This window comes from Anser anser (assembly GCF_964211835.1).
Source record: "Anser anser genome assembly, chromosome: 2".
Lineage (NCBI taxonomy): Eukaryota > Metazoa > Chordata > Aves > Anseriformes > Anatidae > Anser > Anser anser.
This window is the reverse complement of record NC_139721.1, coordinates 5,505,249-5,524,850: the sequence shown is the minus strand read 5'-3', so window position 1 is coordinate 5,524,850 and position 19,602 is coordinate 5,505,249. Positions and strand designations below refer to the sequence as shown.

Sequence of the window (19,602 nt, the reverse complement as noted above, 5' to 3'; positions counted from 1 at the left end):
ATCCCAGAGATCATGAGAAGGGCAAACACATGGCCTAATATTAAAAAGAGGAAAAAAGGAGGACTTGGAGGAAAAATAAACATGTAGTGTAAATATGGTCTCTAGAAATATACTGAAGCAAAATGTCAATGAGCTTGTATGAGCTCAAAGACAGGAAGGTATTAAGAAACAGTCAATGTGGATCTGTTAAAAACTAATCATGTTAAATCCATCCAGTTCCCTCCCTTGACAGGATAACTAAGCAGACAAGAAGGAAGTGTTTGTGTGATGTATCTTGACATTAGTAAGACATCTGACACAGGCCAACGTGACGTTCTCATTAGCAAACTACAGAAAAACAGTGTAGAAGAAGGCTCTCTGGAGGGTGGTGTACAACTGATTAAACAATTACATTCCCACACCTGTTACTGGCTGATGCCTTTCAAATTCAGAGAGAGATGAAGTGAAGTCCTCTAAGGGCTTGCACTATTTAATAGTGACAGAAACATTTATATAATGTATGGAGAACACGATACTGTGGAGAGAGAGGTGTTTTGGGAAGGGGGATTAAAATTCAAAACAGCCCTGACAAACAAGGGAAAATGGCAATCAGCTCCTCAAATTGAATGGGCGAGGAGAGACTGGCACAGCTTCTGGAAAGCTGCTATATGAAACTCCTCATGGACACCTTCTGCTACTCCTTCTAGTCCAGTTTATGGTACAGATAGTTTGTGATCTGTTTTATTGCATGAGACAACATGGGAGCAGAGGTCATGATCATTATCCCCTTTCATCTTTATAGCAAAAGATTGGACTGAAACTGGTAGAGAGAAGACTGAAGCTCTGAGACTCTTCTATTGCTGGCTTATACTCTTTAACTCAGTATCCACATGCCAAAGATTTAAGGCTGCCTGATACAGGTATCTCTTTCTCCAGATTTTCATACTGCAGGCGAAAAGTTGGTGTGCAGACGATGACATTAACATCTCTGGTTAGTGGTCCTGATTGGGCTCCAGGCAGCTCTAGGAAATCCCAGGATGTTTCCCTTGTTCCTCTCTGAGCTCAACAGATACCTGCTGAAACCTAAATCCCAATACATAAAGACTAAGATAACTGTGTAATTTATAACAGTCAGCTGGGGTTATTTCCTAGCAAGCATTTATGATCTAGAAACGACTGCATCACCCCTTGCAACACATAGTTACAAAAAGTTCATCATCATCCAGAACTGTCACTAGCACGCTAGGTTTACGTGCAGCGTGAAGGAAAAACAATCACTTTTATGCCACTCTGCCTTCCATTTCTTCCTTATCCACCAGCAACAAGATGACCAAAATTTCTGAGATACAGATAACATTGGATTTAGCATATTTGCTCTGGAAGGTTCACATTACTTTGTCCAACCGTGAGTCTCATCCATTCATCCGCTGACTTCCACTTTTCTTGTTATTGGCAGATGGCTTTGTTATTGCATATGGTTACTTTACATTGCTCTGAAGCTGCTGCTAGCATAATTTTTTCTGCTCACCTGTTCACCAGCTTGGCCACGGCTCCCTGGTTCACCCTGAAAAAACAAAAGAACGACTTTAACAGTGTAAGGGCAAGACCCTGTTCCAATAATACTTTCTCATTGGTAAGTTGTACCCCCTATTGTCCTGGCTCATGTTCTTCTACCTATTTTCTGTAAGGCACTGAAATTGCCTTCTTGATGTCTTAGGATCCCAGATCACAGGGATCCAATGCAAGGGACAGATGAGATCTTCCTACACATGTAGACTCGAGAAAGGAGCATCAAACAGGGTTTGGTATCTTGGAACACCATGAACAGTAAGAGGCACTGAGCCATAACTGCTTACCCTGTTATCCATCCAACTTTAGAGGAACATTACTCTCCTGACTTCAGCACAAGGCCTTCCAAAACCACGTCGTGACTGACTCAGTGGCTAGAGCAAAGTACGAAAAAAATTCCTTACCTTAGGGCCAGCTTTTCCAGGAAAGCCTTCCTCACCCTTTTCCCCTTGTTCTCCCTGCAGGGAATACGAGATGTTAATATTCAAACTCCTCTGGTAGTGGAGCATATCTGCAGGCAACAGTGAGGAATATTTTGACTCAGATCCCCAGTATCAGCGTGAGAATGTAAATAGAGCCACATGGGAGTATCTTTCCAGGAAAGTTTTACCATTCTAGTACTATTTGCAGACACATCTCCAGCACCAATAAACCTACTGGGATGTCTCTGGAATAACTCAAAGTCAACCGGTGTTATATTAAAGATTTCCAGAGTAAATTCGCTGAAAAACAAAATCTCCATTCAGTTTCTTTAAGCTGTATATGGTGAAAGTCTACATTATTTCTCTTAAGAAAAATAGATAACTGTGAGATTGGAGTCTTGGCTACTGGAATGCTTAGGTGGATCCTTTGAATCTTATCTTTCAGCGTGGGTGGTGTCAGCATGGAGAGCGGAGACTGTGGTGGATCACGAGCTGAAACACGCTGTGTAGCTTGGAAGTGCACTGGATACTACAAAGGGCTGTGTATCAGGTTCAAAGAGGTATATGGAGCTTCACCAGGTGAGGTGTGTTTGGCTCTGGAGATCTGCTCCCCTTCCTGCTTATGTTTGCTAGCTCACTCAGGTAAGCTGCCCAGGTAAGTAGGTTATGCCAGTGTTTGTGGTGTCACTTGCCTTTTGGCCCGGGAGCCCAGGAAGACCATTTAATCCATCTTTGCCTGGCAAACCCTGAAAAGAGAAAATTATCAGCCTTACGTGCCTGTTCTTTAAATCATTACCAGCAAGTTCAACATAAGCACGCTGAAACATCCCTCTTGCCACTGACCCAAGTTTAAGAAAAAGATGCATTTCATGCATTTTCTTCTGACTTTCTCACTACTGTGACTCAAAATTATACAAAACTTCTTGCAAGGCACGTATCTGCTAGGCCTTTTCAGTATTACAGTTGTAGTGAATGACCACTGGATGTCAGTGTTGTTACAGAGAAACAACAATATAGAAGTTTTATGAAGACTGTGGAGTCTTAAATAACTTTAAAAAAATGCATTTTTACTTATCATTCACTGTATGTCTCTACTATCTGTACCTATAAAGATTTTTAAAGTCTGTTTCACCTTTTAAATATTAGTAATATCTTACACAACACACAGATTTTAAATTACACAACGTATAGACAGAATGATTCAGCAAGATAAGAACTAAAATTACTTCAAAAATGCATTTAAATGGTGGAAGAAAAGAAATTGTCCCTTTTCTGAGCATCAGTCAATCTCCAAACTGTGCAGGCTGTAGGTGGCACTTCTTAATACTAAGTATTCCATAATTCACCTTTCTTGACATAAAAGTGAATAGAAATTGTGATGCTCTGCTAAAACTGAGATTTTTATTTCACTTCTTTGGCCTGATTCAGGAAACTCCAGGTCTGGAAGAAGAATATTGTGCTAAGTGCAATATGACTTTTGAAAGGTATCGTATAATGGAAACATCACAGTCCCAGTGTGCAGCTGCATCTGGTAAGCTTCTCGATCACTAAAGGCATCAGGCTAATGCCTGCATTAAAGGAGACAGTGTTGGAGCCAGCACTTAAAACCTGTGTGCAGACAAGCTGCAGGAAAGGGAGCAAAGATTTTAGAAGTAAAATATGTGAAGTCACGGAGAGCATGGAGGCAATGCAAACCATCCCTCAAAACTTACAGCTGGTCCCGGAGGTCCGGTTTTGCCAGAAACGCCAATCTCTCCTGTCAGTCCCTGAAAAAAGAATCCAGCACACACACACACACACAAAAAAAAACAACTCAGTATTTCTGCCCTTTACAGCCATCTCACCGGAGGCTTCTGCTTTCAATTCAAATACAATTCTCCCTTCCACAGAAGTCGGGTCCCTGCCGTGGGGAATCCTGCAGACATTGACTTTTGTGCAGGTAGCGTCAAAGTGATTCCAGAGCTTGGTGCAGAGAAGTTGTCCTGCAGGGCCGGCTGTGGCTTTTCATCACGAAAATACAAGAGAAAACACACATTGCCGGAGGCCCTGACTCAGTTCCCACTGAAATCCAATCACGTAAATTCTCCTGAACTGTTTTGTTTTTTTTTTTTTAATTAATTTATTTCCTCTCCTTGATGTAAAACAAGCAACAAAAACAAACAAACAAACAAACAAAGTTGTTTTCTTACTGGTGCTCCAGGTGGTCCAGGGGGTCCAGCAACACCTGGGGGCCCTGGAGGTCCCTGTAAGAGGTGCAAAACCCATTTATTAATCTCCCTGATAGTGGCAAAAAGCCTCAGGTCCTTCCTCTGTGCAAACGCAGCCCTATTCCAAACATCATCAGCAATGAGCTTCGTGTTTCATTAACTTGTGTCCAAAACCTGAACGATGCCAAACTGAGCTCCCAGGGAACTGTGCTCATGAGCAGAACAGGATCTCCTGCTTAAGGCACTACTCACTGTTGTTACGAGGTGAGCTCCATCCTGGACTCCAGTACAAGAGATGGGGGAGTTGAAAGCCATCATGGTATCGTGCAAAGATTGTCCAGCCTAATTTAATCTTGATTAATGTTTCAAAGCAAATGATTTACTTCTGCAAAAAGATCTCTGAAGTAACTAATGAATGGAACAGACTAGTGGTGTTTCTATTCGTTTGCTTGTTTTTGAGTAAGAATCCAAGTGTGAGGGAGCTGGGATTCTTCAGCCTGGAGAAGAGGAGGCTCAGGGACAACCTTATCACACTCTATAGGTACCTTAAAAGAGGCTGTAGCAACGTGGAGGTTGGTCTATTCTCCCACATGCCTGCTGATAGGATGAGGGGGAATGGGCTAAAGTTGCGCCAGGGGAGGTTTAGGTTGGATATCAGGAAGAACTTCTTTACTGAAAGGGTTGTTAGGCATTGGAATGGGCTGCCCAGGAAAGTGGTTGAGTCACCATCCCTGGAGGTCTTTAAAAGCCATTTAGATGTAGCCCTTAGTGATATGGTTTAGTGTAGGACTTGTTAGTGTTAGGTCAGAGGTTGGACTCGGTGATCTTGGAGGTCTCTTCCAACATGGATGATTCTGTGATTCTGTGGATCAGGTGTTTTAAAATTAATACTCCACCACTTCAGAGCTCTACATTAACCTTTATGACAGTAGAAGGTTTTCACAAACTCATACTTCAATGCACACATGTAGCTGGAAATGTCCTAGAAGTCTTACCTCCCTGCAACAACTCTCTGTCTTGGGAAAATTTCATCTCAGTAGCTATCCAATTTTCACAGGGATTTATTATTGTGTATAGGGTAAATTGTTAAAAGTGAGTTCCTAGCTGAGGACTTTTTTTCCATACTTGACAAATCTTAACAGGCTGCCTGAGATACAGAGGTGTTTGTTACCTTCAGCTTCTGCTGGTTGACAAGATAGGATTTCTCCTGTACTTAGAACGAAGCATGTGTTCATGTGTTTTTTGTATCAGGACCTATGCAATCAGTGTAAGGATGGATGAGAGAAATGGATACACGACTGAGTTGAAACTTTAACCTTCTCTGTCTCTTTCAGACTTTCTGACACTATTATTTAAGTCATTTTCAGTTTCCAGCATAGAGGGAGTTTTGATATTTGTATTTCAAAAACACACCACAAAACACCAAACAAATGAACAAATAAAAAACAACCAAAAACATATACATCTTATGTAAAAAAAAAAAAAAAAAGTGATCAACCTATTCAAGATAGAAAATGGTTAGTTAACTTCTTTCTTGTTAGACCTGTGTTACAATTCAATATCAATATAAAAAAAATCACAGCTTTTTGTGATTACATTACAAGTCATGAATCAATATTAGCATTTAACATTTAAGGAAAATTGTAGATGAAGAGGATAAAATGGTGATAACGAGAAAGAACAAGGAAATTTTTGTGGCATAGTTTGACAGAAAAGATAGTGGAAAAGCAGTCATTTTGGAATATGCTTGTAAAAATCAGCCAGGAGAGTACATCATCTCACCAATAGGTGGTGCAAAGCAACCAAAAAAGAGACCTGAAGATGCACTTGGTTTATACACCACCCATAATCTGCTTTCACTGCAACTCAGTCCAGAATAGACACGGAATCATTCCACCACCAACATCAGTATTTGCAGGGTGTCTCAAGTGTGAGCACAGCTCAAAAATCCGCAGGAACAAATGCCTTGGGATGCACTGATGCTGCTGACATAACTTCTGGGGAGCCCTGTGCCTGCTTCTGGGCATGGGGGTTCAGATGCCATTGCAGGAGAGTCCTGCAGTTAAGGAGCTCTGGACCCATCAGGACACGCCTGGATGAGCCCACCCATCATTTAAAAGAGACTTTGACATAAAAATAAATAAATAAATAAATATCAGCCCAAATTAGCCCAGTACTATAAAAAATACCAGCAGAGGACAACAGGATGGAGTGGCCTCATATGCCTGGCACCTTGAAGGCCTGCTTGGCCCTACTCTAACCCTACCAGGATGGTCTTGTTGGGAGGCCTTGAAGAAGGTACGGGCTCCAAGAAGTGGTTGTCATGAAGAATGTGTGCAATACTGGGAAATACGTCAAAGGTAGCTTTAGAAAAACAAAACAAAACAAAACAAAAGGATTCAGCAGCAAAGTGGATTGTACATAAATACAAAAATGATAAAGTGCAAAATTTACCTTTGCAGGCTCTCGTTGCCTGTTCCCTGGTTTCCTACCTATTAGCCTAATTTTGTTCTTTCTCTCTGCCATGACCTCATGGCCTCCAACTATCAAACACATATTCCCCATGGCCCTACAACAGGGAGTTTCTACCAAGAGGTGAGAAATCTGTCTGACACCCAGTCATTTCCAGAAAGAAACAGCCAAGCTTTACCTAACAGTGCAGGTTATTTTAAAAAATGGCTTATATGAGCAAAAACATGCTTCCATATATTTAATAGCATCGCTCTTGCCTTCTTCGTGACCTATATGAATTATCAGCTCTTCCTGATTTCAGTGACAATGGCATCTAGTAAGCAATTAATCCATAAGGATTAATGAAATTGTCACAACACAGCAAACCTCAGCCAGGACCCAGCGTCAGCCTGGTCATCCCCCAAGTCGGATACACACCCTAGAAAGGATCAGTCTTCTCCAGAAGAAAAGTCTCGCTCAAGTATCCATCAGCAAGCAGCATAACTGCTGAAACATGAGGCTCCACATCCTCCTGGTCCAAGTTCTTTCTCCTAGCAAATCTGGATATCCTTGTTATCCAAATAATTTCTGATTTTTCTCTTAAACTTTCCGTATGCTGGAACACAGTAACCTCATGCAACCCTGAGTCTTGAAATCGAAGCACACTGATCCTTACTCAAGACTGCTGCTAATAATTCAGTGTCATTGCTCCCTTTGAAAGCAATCACCTGGGACATTACACCTAAGACTGGTCTACCCAGTTAACTTCACCACATGTTGTACCAACAAGGTGAAAATCAAAAATGGAAAGCTCTTCTGATAAAAGCCTCTCTGGGATGAATTTAGAAAGAACAGTTCTATGTAGTGACTACCTGCATCCTGGGGAAGCGTGCAGGATGCTGACAGCCTGCTCCAGCTGACTGTGTACACCAGTACATCCACTTCTGAGTATACTTCAGAGAAAGAACTATTCTCCCAAGTATTTAGAAAGGTCCAAACTAACTGACAGCATTTATTAGTGATAAAGAAGAAGAAAAAAAAAAAAAGAAAAAGAAAAAATAAAAAAAAGGAAAGAAAACACAACAAAAGAGCAGCAGGAGGACAGTTGATATTGTTTAAAACCAAAATCTCACACCATCTGTTTTCTTTGATTTCCTTTTGTCCTGAATCCAGATTAAAGCACCTGATTTTGCTGATCACCTTTTTCACTGATCATCTGATGAATTATACAGATGAGAGTCCCTGTCCCAAATCCCAAGGCTGTCCCTTTAAAACTCCAATCCAGAAGAAAAAAAAGTGATGGAGTGTTTTTTTTGTTTGTTTGTTTGTTCTTTTTCTGGCTGGTAAAGATGCAGATGTGTGCTTCCAACATGCTGAAACAAAACCTGGAAGATAAAAACTTTGTTCTCTAAAACAGAACTACGCAATCTCAGTTTGGAAAACAAATGCAAAACATGGCTCTTCTATGAAAATGGTTAGAAGTTATTATCAAACTGCTATTTGGAAACAAAAATATTGCAAATGTTCTTTAAAAACCAAATATCCATGGGAAAAGTGTGTCAAGGTGTGTGTGTTAGGATAGGGACAATTGTACAGACATTGAGGATATTTTTCAGGCTTATATTTTATCTAGCTCCATTCCTAAGACAATATAATACAAGGACAGTTCTCAGGAAAGAAATCTGACATGATACTGAAGGCACAGCTGTGCCTGTTCTCCAGGAACCACTAAAGGATGCTCTCTTCTTCCAGCACATACCCTGCTGAAAGACAGGCTGGGAAAGGCAGAGCTATTAAGATTTGGGTTCTGCACTCCCTAAGGAAACTTTGAAAAGGAACAAAAGTCTTTGACGACTGCATCAGTAGGTTGTTTGCCCAAATCTCTTTTCCAGGAAAAAAAAAAAAAAAGGATGGCTATGTTTTAAAGGAAGGTGAACAAATGTCATTCCAAGATGGAAACTGAAGTCTGATGGCTTTTCCAGATATCTGTCTCTGGAGGCAAAGCTTGCACAACCCTATTTTCTTCATATTATTCCATGCCAATGCCTAGAGCCTCTAGCACTGTGAGAAAGGCTTAGAAAAGCCCTAAATCCATGAAAAAGCAGACTGTGGTCTGGACTTTTTAGGCAGTGTGCCATCTTTATGAATGAGACAAACCTCCAGGACATCCAGGAACATCCTGCCTCCTGCCACAATGATAGCGAAATGAATGACACGGTGCTGAGAGTCTTTTCCCCCTCCAGTGCTGGGGCTTGTCTCCACTTCAGAACCAATTACTTCCTGTGATTTCACCTCTCAGGAAGTCCTCACAGACCGCACCTGTTGGCTCCATGCTGACTCTCCTTTATTTCCCTTTCCTTCCCATCAGAGTTGGCTGTTGCAGCAGTCCATGTGTCGCACCATGTCCCCTGCTACCCCAGCTCCTCATTCCTCCTCTACTACATCTGAGCAGTCACAGAATCATAAAACCATTAAGGTTGAAAAAGACCTTCAAGATCATCTGGTCCAACCACCCCCCTACCACCAATGTCACCCACTAAACCATGTCCCTAAGCACCACGTCCAACCTTTCCTTGAACACCCCCAGGGACGGTGACTCCACCACCTCCCTGGGCAACCCGTCCCAATGCCTGACTGCTCTTTCGGAGAAGAAATGTCTCCTCATTTCCAATCTGAACCTCCCCTGGCACAACTTGAGGCCATTCCCTCTAGTCCTATCACTGGTTACCTGTGAGAAGAGGCCGACCCCCCAGCTCCCCACACCTTCCTTTCAGGTAGCGGTACAGAGCAATAAGGTCTCCCCTGAGCCTCCTCTTCTCCAGACTAAACAACCCCAGGTCCTCACAGGACTTGTGCTCCAGGCCCTTCACCAGCTTTGTAGCCCTGCTCTGGACACACTCCAGGGCCTCGATGTCCTTCTTGTAGTGAGGGGCCCAAAACCGAACACAGCACTCAAGGTGCAGCCTCACCAGAGCAGAGTACAGGGGGACGATCACCTCCCTGGTCCTGCTGGCTACACTATTCCTGATACCAACCAGGATGCCGGTGGCCTTCTTGGCCACCTGGGCACACTGCCAGTTCATGTTCAGGCAAGCATCGATTAGCGGTCTCTGGAATCCGCCTCTCAAATCTACTCATCATTTCTCACCTCTGGCACAATCACATCCGACAACACAACTCCTGTGAGTTATCTTCAGCAATGCTGCAGTAGAGTACTGTTTTGCTTTCTTTGCTTGAATCCTACCTTACAAACCAAGACAAAGATAAGAGGATATAGGAAAAGGGTGTTGCTGATGAAGCCGAAAACCAAAAAGCCTGAGGAGCCAACAGATCTGAACATTTCCTATGATGTATGCTGTATAGTCAGTTTCAGTGATACTGTCATAATTTATAAATGAATGAGGTCTCCAGTTGTTTCACCAGGTGGCATTATAACTGGAATACCAGCATTATTTTAAAGAATAAAGTGTATTGAACAGAGATTCCCTGAACTGTCTTTCCAGCTCTGTAAGGGTACTGAATAAAGTTGACTTTGTACATCACAGTCTCCGCAGGAGAATTTCTTGCTTTCAGTGCAGGCAGTATTTGTTTAATTTCATCACTTAGTGTAAGATATGAACATGATCTCTTTTGTCTACAGATTAAGATTTATTTTCCTATTTGTTTGCTTTCAGTTATTTTACTGAGTCAGTACAGCAAATGAGAGAACAAAAAAATCTTCCTTATGGTCTCTTGTTTCAGTACTATTAGTGGTCTACGGTCTGGTGAATTTTTTTTTCCTTTGTTTTGTTAAAGGTATAGATCTTATTAAAGATAGCTCTGAGCAGTATCTTCCAATTTCAAGCAGCACTGGCATAGTTTAATTCAATCTGAGCTTTGCAGCTGGGGCTTGTATATTTTTCTTACATTTCACAGTATTAACTTGAATCACAAAAAGGACGTTAAGGACACCATGCATTTTGAAGGATATCATTTATTTCCTCTGAGCTACTTAAGAAAAGCTGGGCTTGAGCTCACACCTGACAAATGAGTCTATACTAATTAAATCACTGCCAGCCACAACCATAAAAGGTACAACTTGTACTGGTCCCCCTTACAGGTCTTAGTTCTAACACCAGGTTATCTACCATAAACCAAACCTCAATAATGGCCCAGACACATAGCAAGTATAAGGTATGGAATTTTTACTTAAATTTCAGATAGTTTTGAATCATTTTGCCCTCCCGCTGGTGGACAGCATGCACCTGCTCAGCTCAGGGAGCCTAGAGAGCGGCTCAGTGGAGAATTTGGAAGTAGCTGCTTCAGGAGAGTTGAATGGCTGCCTGGGCTCCACCACCAGCATTAACTGGACCTTAGACAAACTGTTACAGGAGCATGGACATATGCATCTCTGCCCTTAATTGCTAGTAACACGTACTTGCTTTTGGAGCTGAATCCCAGTCCTGGTAACACAGTGACAGCTCAGAGTGTCTGAGCCCTCGACAGGTAGCGGGGCATCAAATTGCTTCTTTGCTGAGCCAGCAAATGCAGCCCTCGCAGCTCACCTGGCATACCATGCCTAACTGGGGATCTCCTGCCTCCTCACGATATCCCTCACGCCTAGAAAAGCATTTGCAAAGGTGCCTCATCAGCTGCCTTTAGCCCCTTCTCTGAACTCTTCCTCCCAACAACGGGACAGATGAGGTACATCGGGATCTCAGGCGACCATGCAGAAATGCACAGCCTCATTGTTTGCCATGCTTGGTACTCATCCATCTGTTTCGACTGAAAGCACTTTGCAGAAATGCTCATTTTTCAGTCTGCATTCGAACAGCCTACTGCAATAGAAGCTTGGCCCATGATTAAGTTTCCTGCAAACAAAAATAGTACAAATAAATAATAACAACACAAACACATTACGAGCTCAGATGTCTGTGTCTCTGCTGCAGGAAAAACATTCATATCCAGAGGGGAAATAAGCTCCAGGGTGAATACTCCGGGGCTTAATGATGTTGCAAGATGCAACATTTGTAAAGGTCACGAAAATAGGTGCTCATTTTTAGGGGTGTTAACTGGATAACATGGAACAAGCAAGTACATGGACAGGCTCACCACCACGGCAGATTTAGAAGGAAAAAAAAAAATCAAAAGGGCTTTTTGGATAAAAGTTTAGTTTGAGTTGGGGCGTGTAAGAAGAAAGGCAAAAATGTGGCTACCTTGTTGTCACAAAACATCCCCAGGCTGGCTAAGAAGTTGCCTTCTCACTGCTGCATAGGATTTGGCACTTAAATTAACTCTGCAATATGAAGACGCCCAGTCAAGGGTCCTCAAGAGCCAGACAGACATCATTTCTGCTGTGGGTTGTCACTGGATCTGCTGTCCCTGCTCCAGAGTACCCCGCAGGTTGATTGCCTTGCATTGCTGCCTGATTCTTCTATGGCTTCTTACTGGGACTGGGCACGTTGGGAACCTGACAAAGCCCAGTGATAACTGCAGACATCTCACTGTGAACACCCCAGTACTCAGCCCCATCCTCCTCTGCACCTCCATAGGAGGAAGGCTTTCCTACCATGTCACTAGAAAACTCATTATCTCTCTGAAGGTGCCGAGAAGCCAGCATCATGTAATGAAGTAGTCACAGTAATGAAGAGGCTGGACCACCTTTCCCTAAGACTTCCTCGGATACACAGAATATGGGGGGTAAGAATCTATTGGCACCCTTTTGGGGCCTTTTCTATGTGTTTCAGTAACAACACGGCTTCTTCACTCCTATCTCTGTTCCTTTCTTCTGCCTGTACAGCTGTCCATGGGGGCAGACAGGTCAGAAAACAAAACTGTATTTAAATTTAAAATAGCAGAGGAAGGGAGGCTATTTTAGTGTCCTAACCTAGTTAATGTATGGGCAAATCAAATCTGTTGGTCCTCAAAACCATGGAGATGGCACAGGAACAGGTGACCCAGACTTCCATAAATCATTTGGAAGAATCTCTCTGTAACTACAGCCTAAGGAAACCACTTCTTTTCTTGCGTATTTTGGGGGCATAGGGTGATTAAGATAAAATGGAGAAAAAAGAAAAAAAAAGGAAAAGAGAGAGAAATGCTGATAAAGTGCTTAGAAACCTAATGTCATAAAAACTGCTTCTAAGCTGAAAAGTAGTTTTGTCACAAGTTGGACGTAAGCACTTTCTCCAAACAGAAATATGGAAATCTGCAGTAATATATTGGGGACAGCATGTCACTGCAGGAATAGGAAAATTTTTTTCCATCCTTAGAGTTAGCTTGGAGGAAGAGTCAATTTAAGTATCCCTCAATGGGGCTAGCACTATATGCAGCTTTAATTAACATAAAATTTGAAAACTTTATTTAGCCTGTGCTGAAAGGAAAACTACTTATTGCTATGTCAGCAGTTCTCGCAGATATGTTATGAAATTGCTAACATATGCATATATATATTTCTGTAAAGTTCCAGAGAACTTGAGCTGAGGAAGTATGACATTGTTTGGACGGATAGTTAGATGTATCAGAATTAATGCAAGGAGATAAATCTTACCCAAAAGCAAGGAAAACCCTCTTCTAGTGGCTATACACATAGTTCAGAAGGCTTGAGGGGACCTTTTAATATTATCCAGTGGAAAAAAAAATAACAAAATTAAATCCATCAGAAATAATGCCTTCATTCCTCTTGAAGGCTGCTGTTGAAATATTTACAAACCAGATAATGTACCAAACTAAAAAGTCTTAAAAATATGCAGATCAGTATCGGGTGGTGTGACAGGGCAAAGTTCCCAGCTGGACACAAGGGTCCTCACCCGCACACGATTGGCAAACCCTGGATTGCATCACTGACGGCCTCCGCAGACATGGAAACAGCTCACTGCTAAACGTCTGCTGCAGAATCCATTTCTAGATCATGTTTCCTGGTTACAAGGGAATAGCTTGCCAGAGGAAACAAATGAAAAATCAGCATCTGCTGTCGAGCTGTGTGCTGTTCATTGCAATACGTCACCAACAGCTGTAGTAATGGAGGTTCTTCATTCATGCTCCAAACTTAACCAACTATTGTAACAAAGTCCCAAAGTCAAAGACACGGTTTGTTAGCTTGAGAAGGGAACAAATAAATACTCATTTTGCTCCTGAGTGGTCAGCTTAAAGTGAGCTTGCACCTTTCCTGCTTAAGGACATTCCCAAAGATATTTTTCTCATTACAAGGAATGACCCCACACAGTGACTTGGGTCAACTGAATTTGGCTACAAAGTTAGCAAGAAGCCAAGCTGGAGGCAAGTGCCAGGATTATAACAGCACAGGGCAGCATGGGTTGTTCCAAGGTGGAGACAAACCCTCCTTGACAATACATGACACACATAGCACTATTTTGTTCTTATGAAGACATTACAGATGGTGCAAGTTGGAACATTATCTTGACAGAAGCTTAAAAAAAAATAGAAATAAGGGGTCATGAACATAAGACATTCTTCACATCATCCCGCATTAGGAGAAGAAACGTAAGTTTTAAGCCTCTGTCTCTATCTTCCCTAATAAGCCAACTCATGACCCCCTATAAGAAGTAGAAATGTGACCATCAAAAGTAACAAAAAAAAAAAACAACAAACCAAACCAAAACAAAAACTGGTGTGCAAAGGGGAAAAAAAAAAAAAAAAGGGTCTGCAAAGAAGTGTGCTTCTGAAAAGCAAATACCTTTTAAACTGTTTTTTCCCTCAAGACTGCAGCACAGGAGATATATCTGCAACTGCCAATTCACACGGCCAACAATTAGCTCAGGCACTGTCCTAAATATTACAAAGCACATGTCATTGCTTTCCCTGTGGAATGATACTGATGCATGCAAAAGCAATGGGAAAATCACATACAAAACACCTCTTTATACCCCTGTACAAAGACGCTGAAAAACTGTGGAAGGTAAAAGTAATTGCTGCCAGACAGGCAGACTCTTCTCTCATTAACGTCAGGGTAAATCAGTTTGGATCTTAAAGGAGAAACAGCTTCAAAGTTTCAAAGATAGTACAGATGAGAAGAGAACAAGGTCATGGCATGCTGCATTGTGGTTCCAAGATACCTGGTGCCAAAAAAAAAATACATTTTCCCACATATTATATGAAAATGAAGAAATTGCCACTTACCTGAGGGCCAATTAGACCACTGATTCCTGGGAATCCAGGTTCCCCCTTCTTACCCTATGTGTTCAACAGAAGAGCAAATATTAGACAGCAAGGGAAAAATTGCTACTAAGACTTTTCAAAAACTTCTACCCCCAAACCGGTAAATCTCCATTACACGGGTATAGAAAACGTAAGTGCTAGAAATGAATGCAGCACACACTGTTTGGATGTGCAACTCCAGTGGTCCGTGTGGTTCCTGCCACCCAAGTATGTGCACCAAGAAGCAGAATGACATATGGTCCTAACACAGATCATATCTGGAAATTATTGCCTCCCAAATGCTGCTGGGAATTCAAATTCTCTTTCTCGTTTCCTTGTAAATTCAGATCTACCAAGCCTCACCAAGCCTGGGTGTAACCTTCGCCCCCACAGGTGAAAGTTGGTTTCTTGCTTCTCTTGACCTCCCACACTCTGCAATGACACCTGGGTGCTGCCCAAAGAGGATCAGAGAAGGGACAGTGCTGAGATACAGCCAAGGGAGGCACCCAGTGCAGACACAATAAGAGGCGCTTTCTCTGCTACCAGTGTAGACCTTCACCCCTCCCCAACCAAGCCAAGCACTGTCCCTTGTGCTCCCTGCACTGCCTTATGCATAAAGAAAATAATTAAGAACTCTGGTACATGGATGAATATAAAAGATTCACAATCCCTACGCCAGAAAACATGAATTCATGAGGCATTTCTAACTGGAGCTGGCATTATCACCAAGGGACGGAGCTCACTGATTCCTCTGCAAGGAAAAAAACTTCCTCCAGAGGAGCAGCAGAGCTTCAGCAGTGCAAGGGGAGGATAAGCCAGGACATGGAGCAAACCCTTGAGAAAATAGCACCCGTGTGGATGTTCCTTCACCTGTATTCCCTATGGGGTTGATCTCAACTAGTTCACAGGGAAAATGTCCTACATGAGAAAAAAAAGAGGAAGAAAGAATGGAGAAAGGATGCCTGAAATACTGGAGTTCAGGCAGAAGTTTGGTTTCTTTCTCAACTCAGTAGCTTACTTGCTGTGTTACTTTGGGCAAGTCACATATTTTGTGACTCAGCTTTCTTGTAAAAATAATCTATCCTTCCCTGACATGCATAGATACTGAATCATTAGTACTTCTGAGATTTTTCATAATATGCTAGGAGGTTACAAGATAAATCATGTAAATACCAGAAAGTCAGAGAAGTGATTTTTTTCCTCATTTCTACTTCTCACCCAAACTGGTTTTCTTTTTAGAAGGATATTATAATTAAGCAAGTTTTGTGTGACTGATGATGTGATTTGTCATACAGATGTGTAAGTCAGATATGTAATTTTCCCTGTATTTTTCCTTACTGAAATATCCAGAAACAATTTCTATAATTCTTGTTGACTTAAATGAGTGAAACAGCTAACACATCACAAACAAAGCAAGTTTTCATCACATTTTACCAAATCTTGACTGAGTTTTGTTAGTTGAGGTGTCAGAATCTGATCTTCTCCTTATTTTTTTCATAATAAAAATATCAGCTCTCATATAAAGAATGAATATTAAAGGAACAATTATGAGGTCCTTGGGTACCAGAAAGAGTTTGCAGTCATTGCCAGGACCCCGATACCAGCAGGAATGTTCATAATGCTCTCAAGTACATGCACTATTCATGAGTGCTCCTTCTCCTTTTTCCAACATCCATCACTTCTTTCCTTGTCAAAGCCCATTTTAACCTGGAGGACCCCTGTCACCACATGAATCAACACATTTCCTAGTTAGAGACTCATGTTGCCAACTGGCAGTGAGACCACACAAGACACCCTCTTAAAAAACTCATTTAAATAGATAAGTATATGAATAGAATATACAGGGTTGTGGTGCGTGGGGCCAGACATGGAGGATGAGTATGACTGCACACAAGAAGCATCTCACCTCCAGCTCTCTATCAACGTGGGAACCATGTGTTAAGACGTCTGGTTCCACAGCTACAACACTGAGGGCAGCAGAAAACACAGTATTATTATTTCCATTATGTCCCACCGACCTTGTTGCTTACTGGGTGTTTTTGCACCTTGTACCTCCCCTTACAATGTTTGTGCATCTCCTTCAGTTCCATTTAGAGACATTAATTCAGACAGTGTGTTAAATGCAGACAAGGAACCTGATATGTACCTGACAAACATTTTGATAACCCTTTGAAAGAGCATAAGGGAATTAGCTTCCTCGAGCAGTCACCCCAAATCAGGTATTGAAAGTTGGGAGAGCATGAATACACCCTGTGATGTACTTTACATGAAAACCATGATGACTGATGCTTACATTGGTGTTCAGGACAACAAAATCCCATTGAGACTTGTAACCTTCCAATCAAGTAGTACATATAGACCTTATTTTAGTGGTCCACAAGGATGTGACTTTAGTAACTTTATAACTTACAGGCATTATCCAGATGTAGTTTTCTGGATACACTACTTTTTTGGAAAATTGGTGGCATCAGAAAAATTACTTGGGGAACCTGAGGAAGGAGGTAGCAGCTCCAATTCGTTCCCAAAGTGATCTCAAAAGCTGAGAAGAGGGAGGAAGGACAAATTTTGCCACCTGAGATAAGTATACACTAGCTCTTCTGCTTCCACACAAATGGCCAGGCATGCTAATCTGCGGCTGCAATAACAGATGTGAAAGCAGTCTATCCTTTTCTTGGGTATAACACTGAGAAACTTCGGTGCTTTTCAAAACACCGAGAAATCCCTTAGAGCAGCACATAATTATACTGACAGAGAGAGGCTGAAAGTGCATTTCCCATTGTGAAGGGAACATATTGGCCACTCAGAGGTTAGCCAAAATCAAACTACAACAGGGTTGCTCCGTAATATTACAACCTGTCTGGAAAGTACAGAAATACTTGCTGGGAGAAATTATACCTATGAGAGCAATGCTCAGTGAAATGTCACATCACCTAATAATATGACAGACAAAACTAGCAATTATGCTCTGTTACTTATGGCAAGAATCAGCTATGTGTGTAAGAATGTGTACCCTTTGAATATATGAAATATATGTTATTTGCTTTTACCAGCAATTTGAATAATAGCACAGTTAAAAATGTGTTTTATTGGAAATGAATATATTTACCTCACTGACAATTACAGTTTCACTCTGGATTTAATCTACACCATCAATCCTTTCTTCCTTCCTTTTGTTCATTTACTTACATCCCCATTTCTGCGCTGCTGAAATTTGCAAGGGCAGGCAATATCACCCGAACAGTTCAAGCACCCACAAATACATACAAACACAACTAACCACTGGAAATATCTTTACCATGCAGAAGACATGAAAGCAGGGGGAAATATTGGTTCTGCTCTGCTAGAGAGGAAATTTTGAAAAGTATCATAGCTCAAGACTGTTTCTTATCTTGCTGTCCGATAGCTTGAACAGCTACATATTCTCATAGCATGGTTTTCACTGAGGTTTGGCCCCAGGAACAGAGGTTTTGGTACAAAGTACATAGAAAAACCCCTTAACTGTGAATTAATATGACTGCTAGCATAAATGCCAACTGTTTTCTCTGTCAGCTAGGTGGGATGTAGGATTAGCTCTTTCAGCCTTGTCCCTTTACCTTTACATTATCAGACGAAATCTAGCAGTTGCAAGCAATGGTTGAACTCCCTAAAGGCACCATGTTTTTACAGGCTCTGTATGTATTGGACAATGACAGTAAATTTAGAATCAGGAGCATCTAAATGTGCATGTAAACACCACTGGGACTGGCCTGCCTATGGGTGACTATGGGGGGCTGCTGTGACAGATAAATAAGGGTTATTAGGACTTACAGACATTGAAAGAAGTCACATCTTGGGACTGTCTCTTTCCAGAAAAAGTCTGATTAGTTTGCTGGGCAAACTGCTTTTCCTCTTCTGGCTTATTTACCTAACGCAGCACATCTCTCTCTGGAAATACGAACTATTTTTTTTTCCCATGTACCTTGCAAGTCTAAGGTTGCTCAAATCAAGAGCACTTCATACACAGAGAAATAAGAGTTTAAACACTGTTCACTGCCCGTTTCAAGTTATGACAGCCAAACTAGAAACATCATATGCAACAACCGTCTTTAACAGGAGACAGAGGTCAAGAGGGGGAAAGCCAAAAACCTGTATTTCTGCCCTACCATCAAAAAACACAAAGAGCTCAACAGCCTCCAGGGATCTGAGAAATTTATCTTTCCCATTACAGGTAATGGGGACAAACCTTTCATGTATTGGCAAGTGTTTTGTTTTTTTTTTTAACACATTTCTTCTGAGTGGAGGGTGTGTCCTGAACCCAGTAGTTCCCAGTTTTAACAGAACCCTTTAGGCTATATGGTAAAACAAATATTTAGCAGTTACTGAGGCTCACAGCCTTGTTAATCTAGTTGTAAAGAGTCAAGAAAGGTCTGTTAAGCTTTTTGTGCTGCTCTGACTTCAAGGATAAACATTCAAGGGATGTGGACACATGCACATGAAAACCTGCTGAAACATGACAGCTGAATTAAGGATGCAGAAGACACCCCTTGGTAACTCACTCCTGGAGTCGCCCTCATTCCTCTTGCCTCCAACTTGACAGAATGCAATGCTGAACTTTGCAGTTCACTCACAAAAGAAAGGCCTTGCAGTAAATTTTTTATGTTATCTCTGTTTTGACATCCAACTCATTCTCATTCTGTACTCGACTGTGCATAAATTATCTTGTGCACCAAAAAAGATGAAAAAAGGGGAATTATTATTACTTATCTACCTGACTTGGGTACATTGGAGTCTTAACCATGGATAAGGACATTCATTAAAGAATATAATTTTTAAAGATGTTTTTCATTAAGATTTTTTTC

At 41.6% G+C, this 19,602-nt stretch overlaps 1 protein-coding gene across 2 annotated transcripts in view; it reads right to left on the bottom strand.

The window, feature by feature from the left end:
• The window catches only part of COL22A1 (collagen type XXII alpha 1 chain), a 232,239-nt gene that overhangs the window by 58,908 nt on the left and 153,729 nt on the right, over positions 1-19,602 (bottom strand). For both annotated transcript variants that reach the window (XM_083826393.1, XM_083826392.1), the window contains 6 exons: positions 14,747-14,800; positions 4,160-4,213; positions 3,683-3,736; positions 2,659-2,716; positions 1,953-2,002; positions 1,508-1,543 (listed from right to left, as the gene is read on the bottom strand). In XM_083826393.1, the coding sequence (XP_083682519.1) occupies positions 1,508-1,543; positions 1,953-2,002; positions 2,659-2,716; positions 3,683-3,736; positions 4,160-4,213; positions 14,747-14,800 (306 nt within the window). The remainder of the gene's footprint in view (positions 1-1,507; positions 1,544-1,952; positions 2,003-2,658; positions 2,717-3,682; positions 3,737-4,159; positions 4,214-14,746; positions 14,801-19,602) is intronic.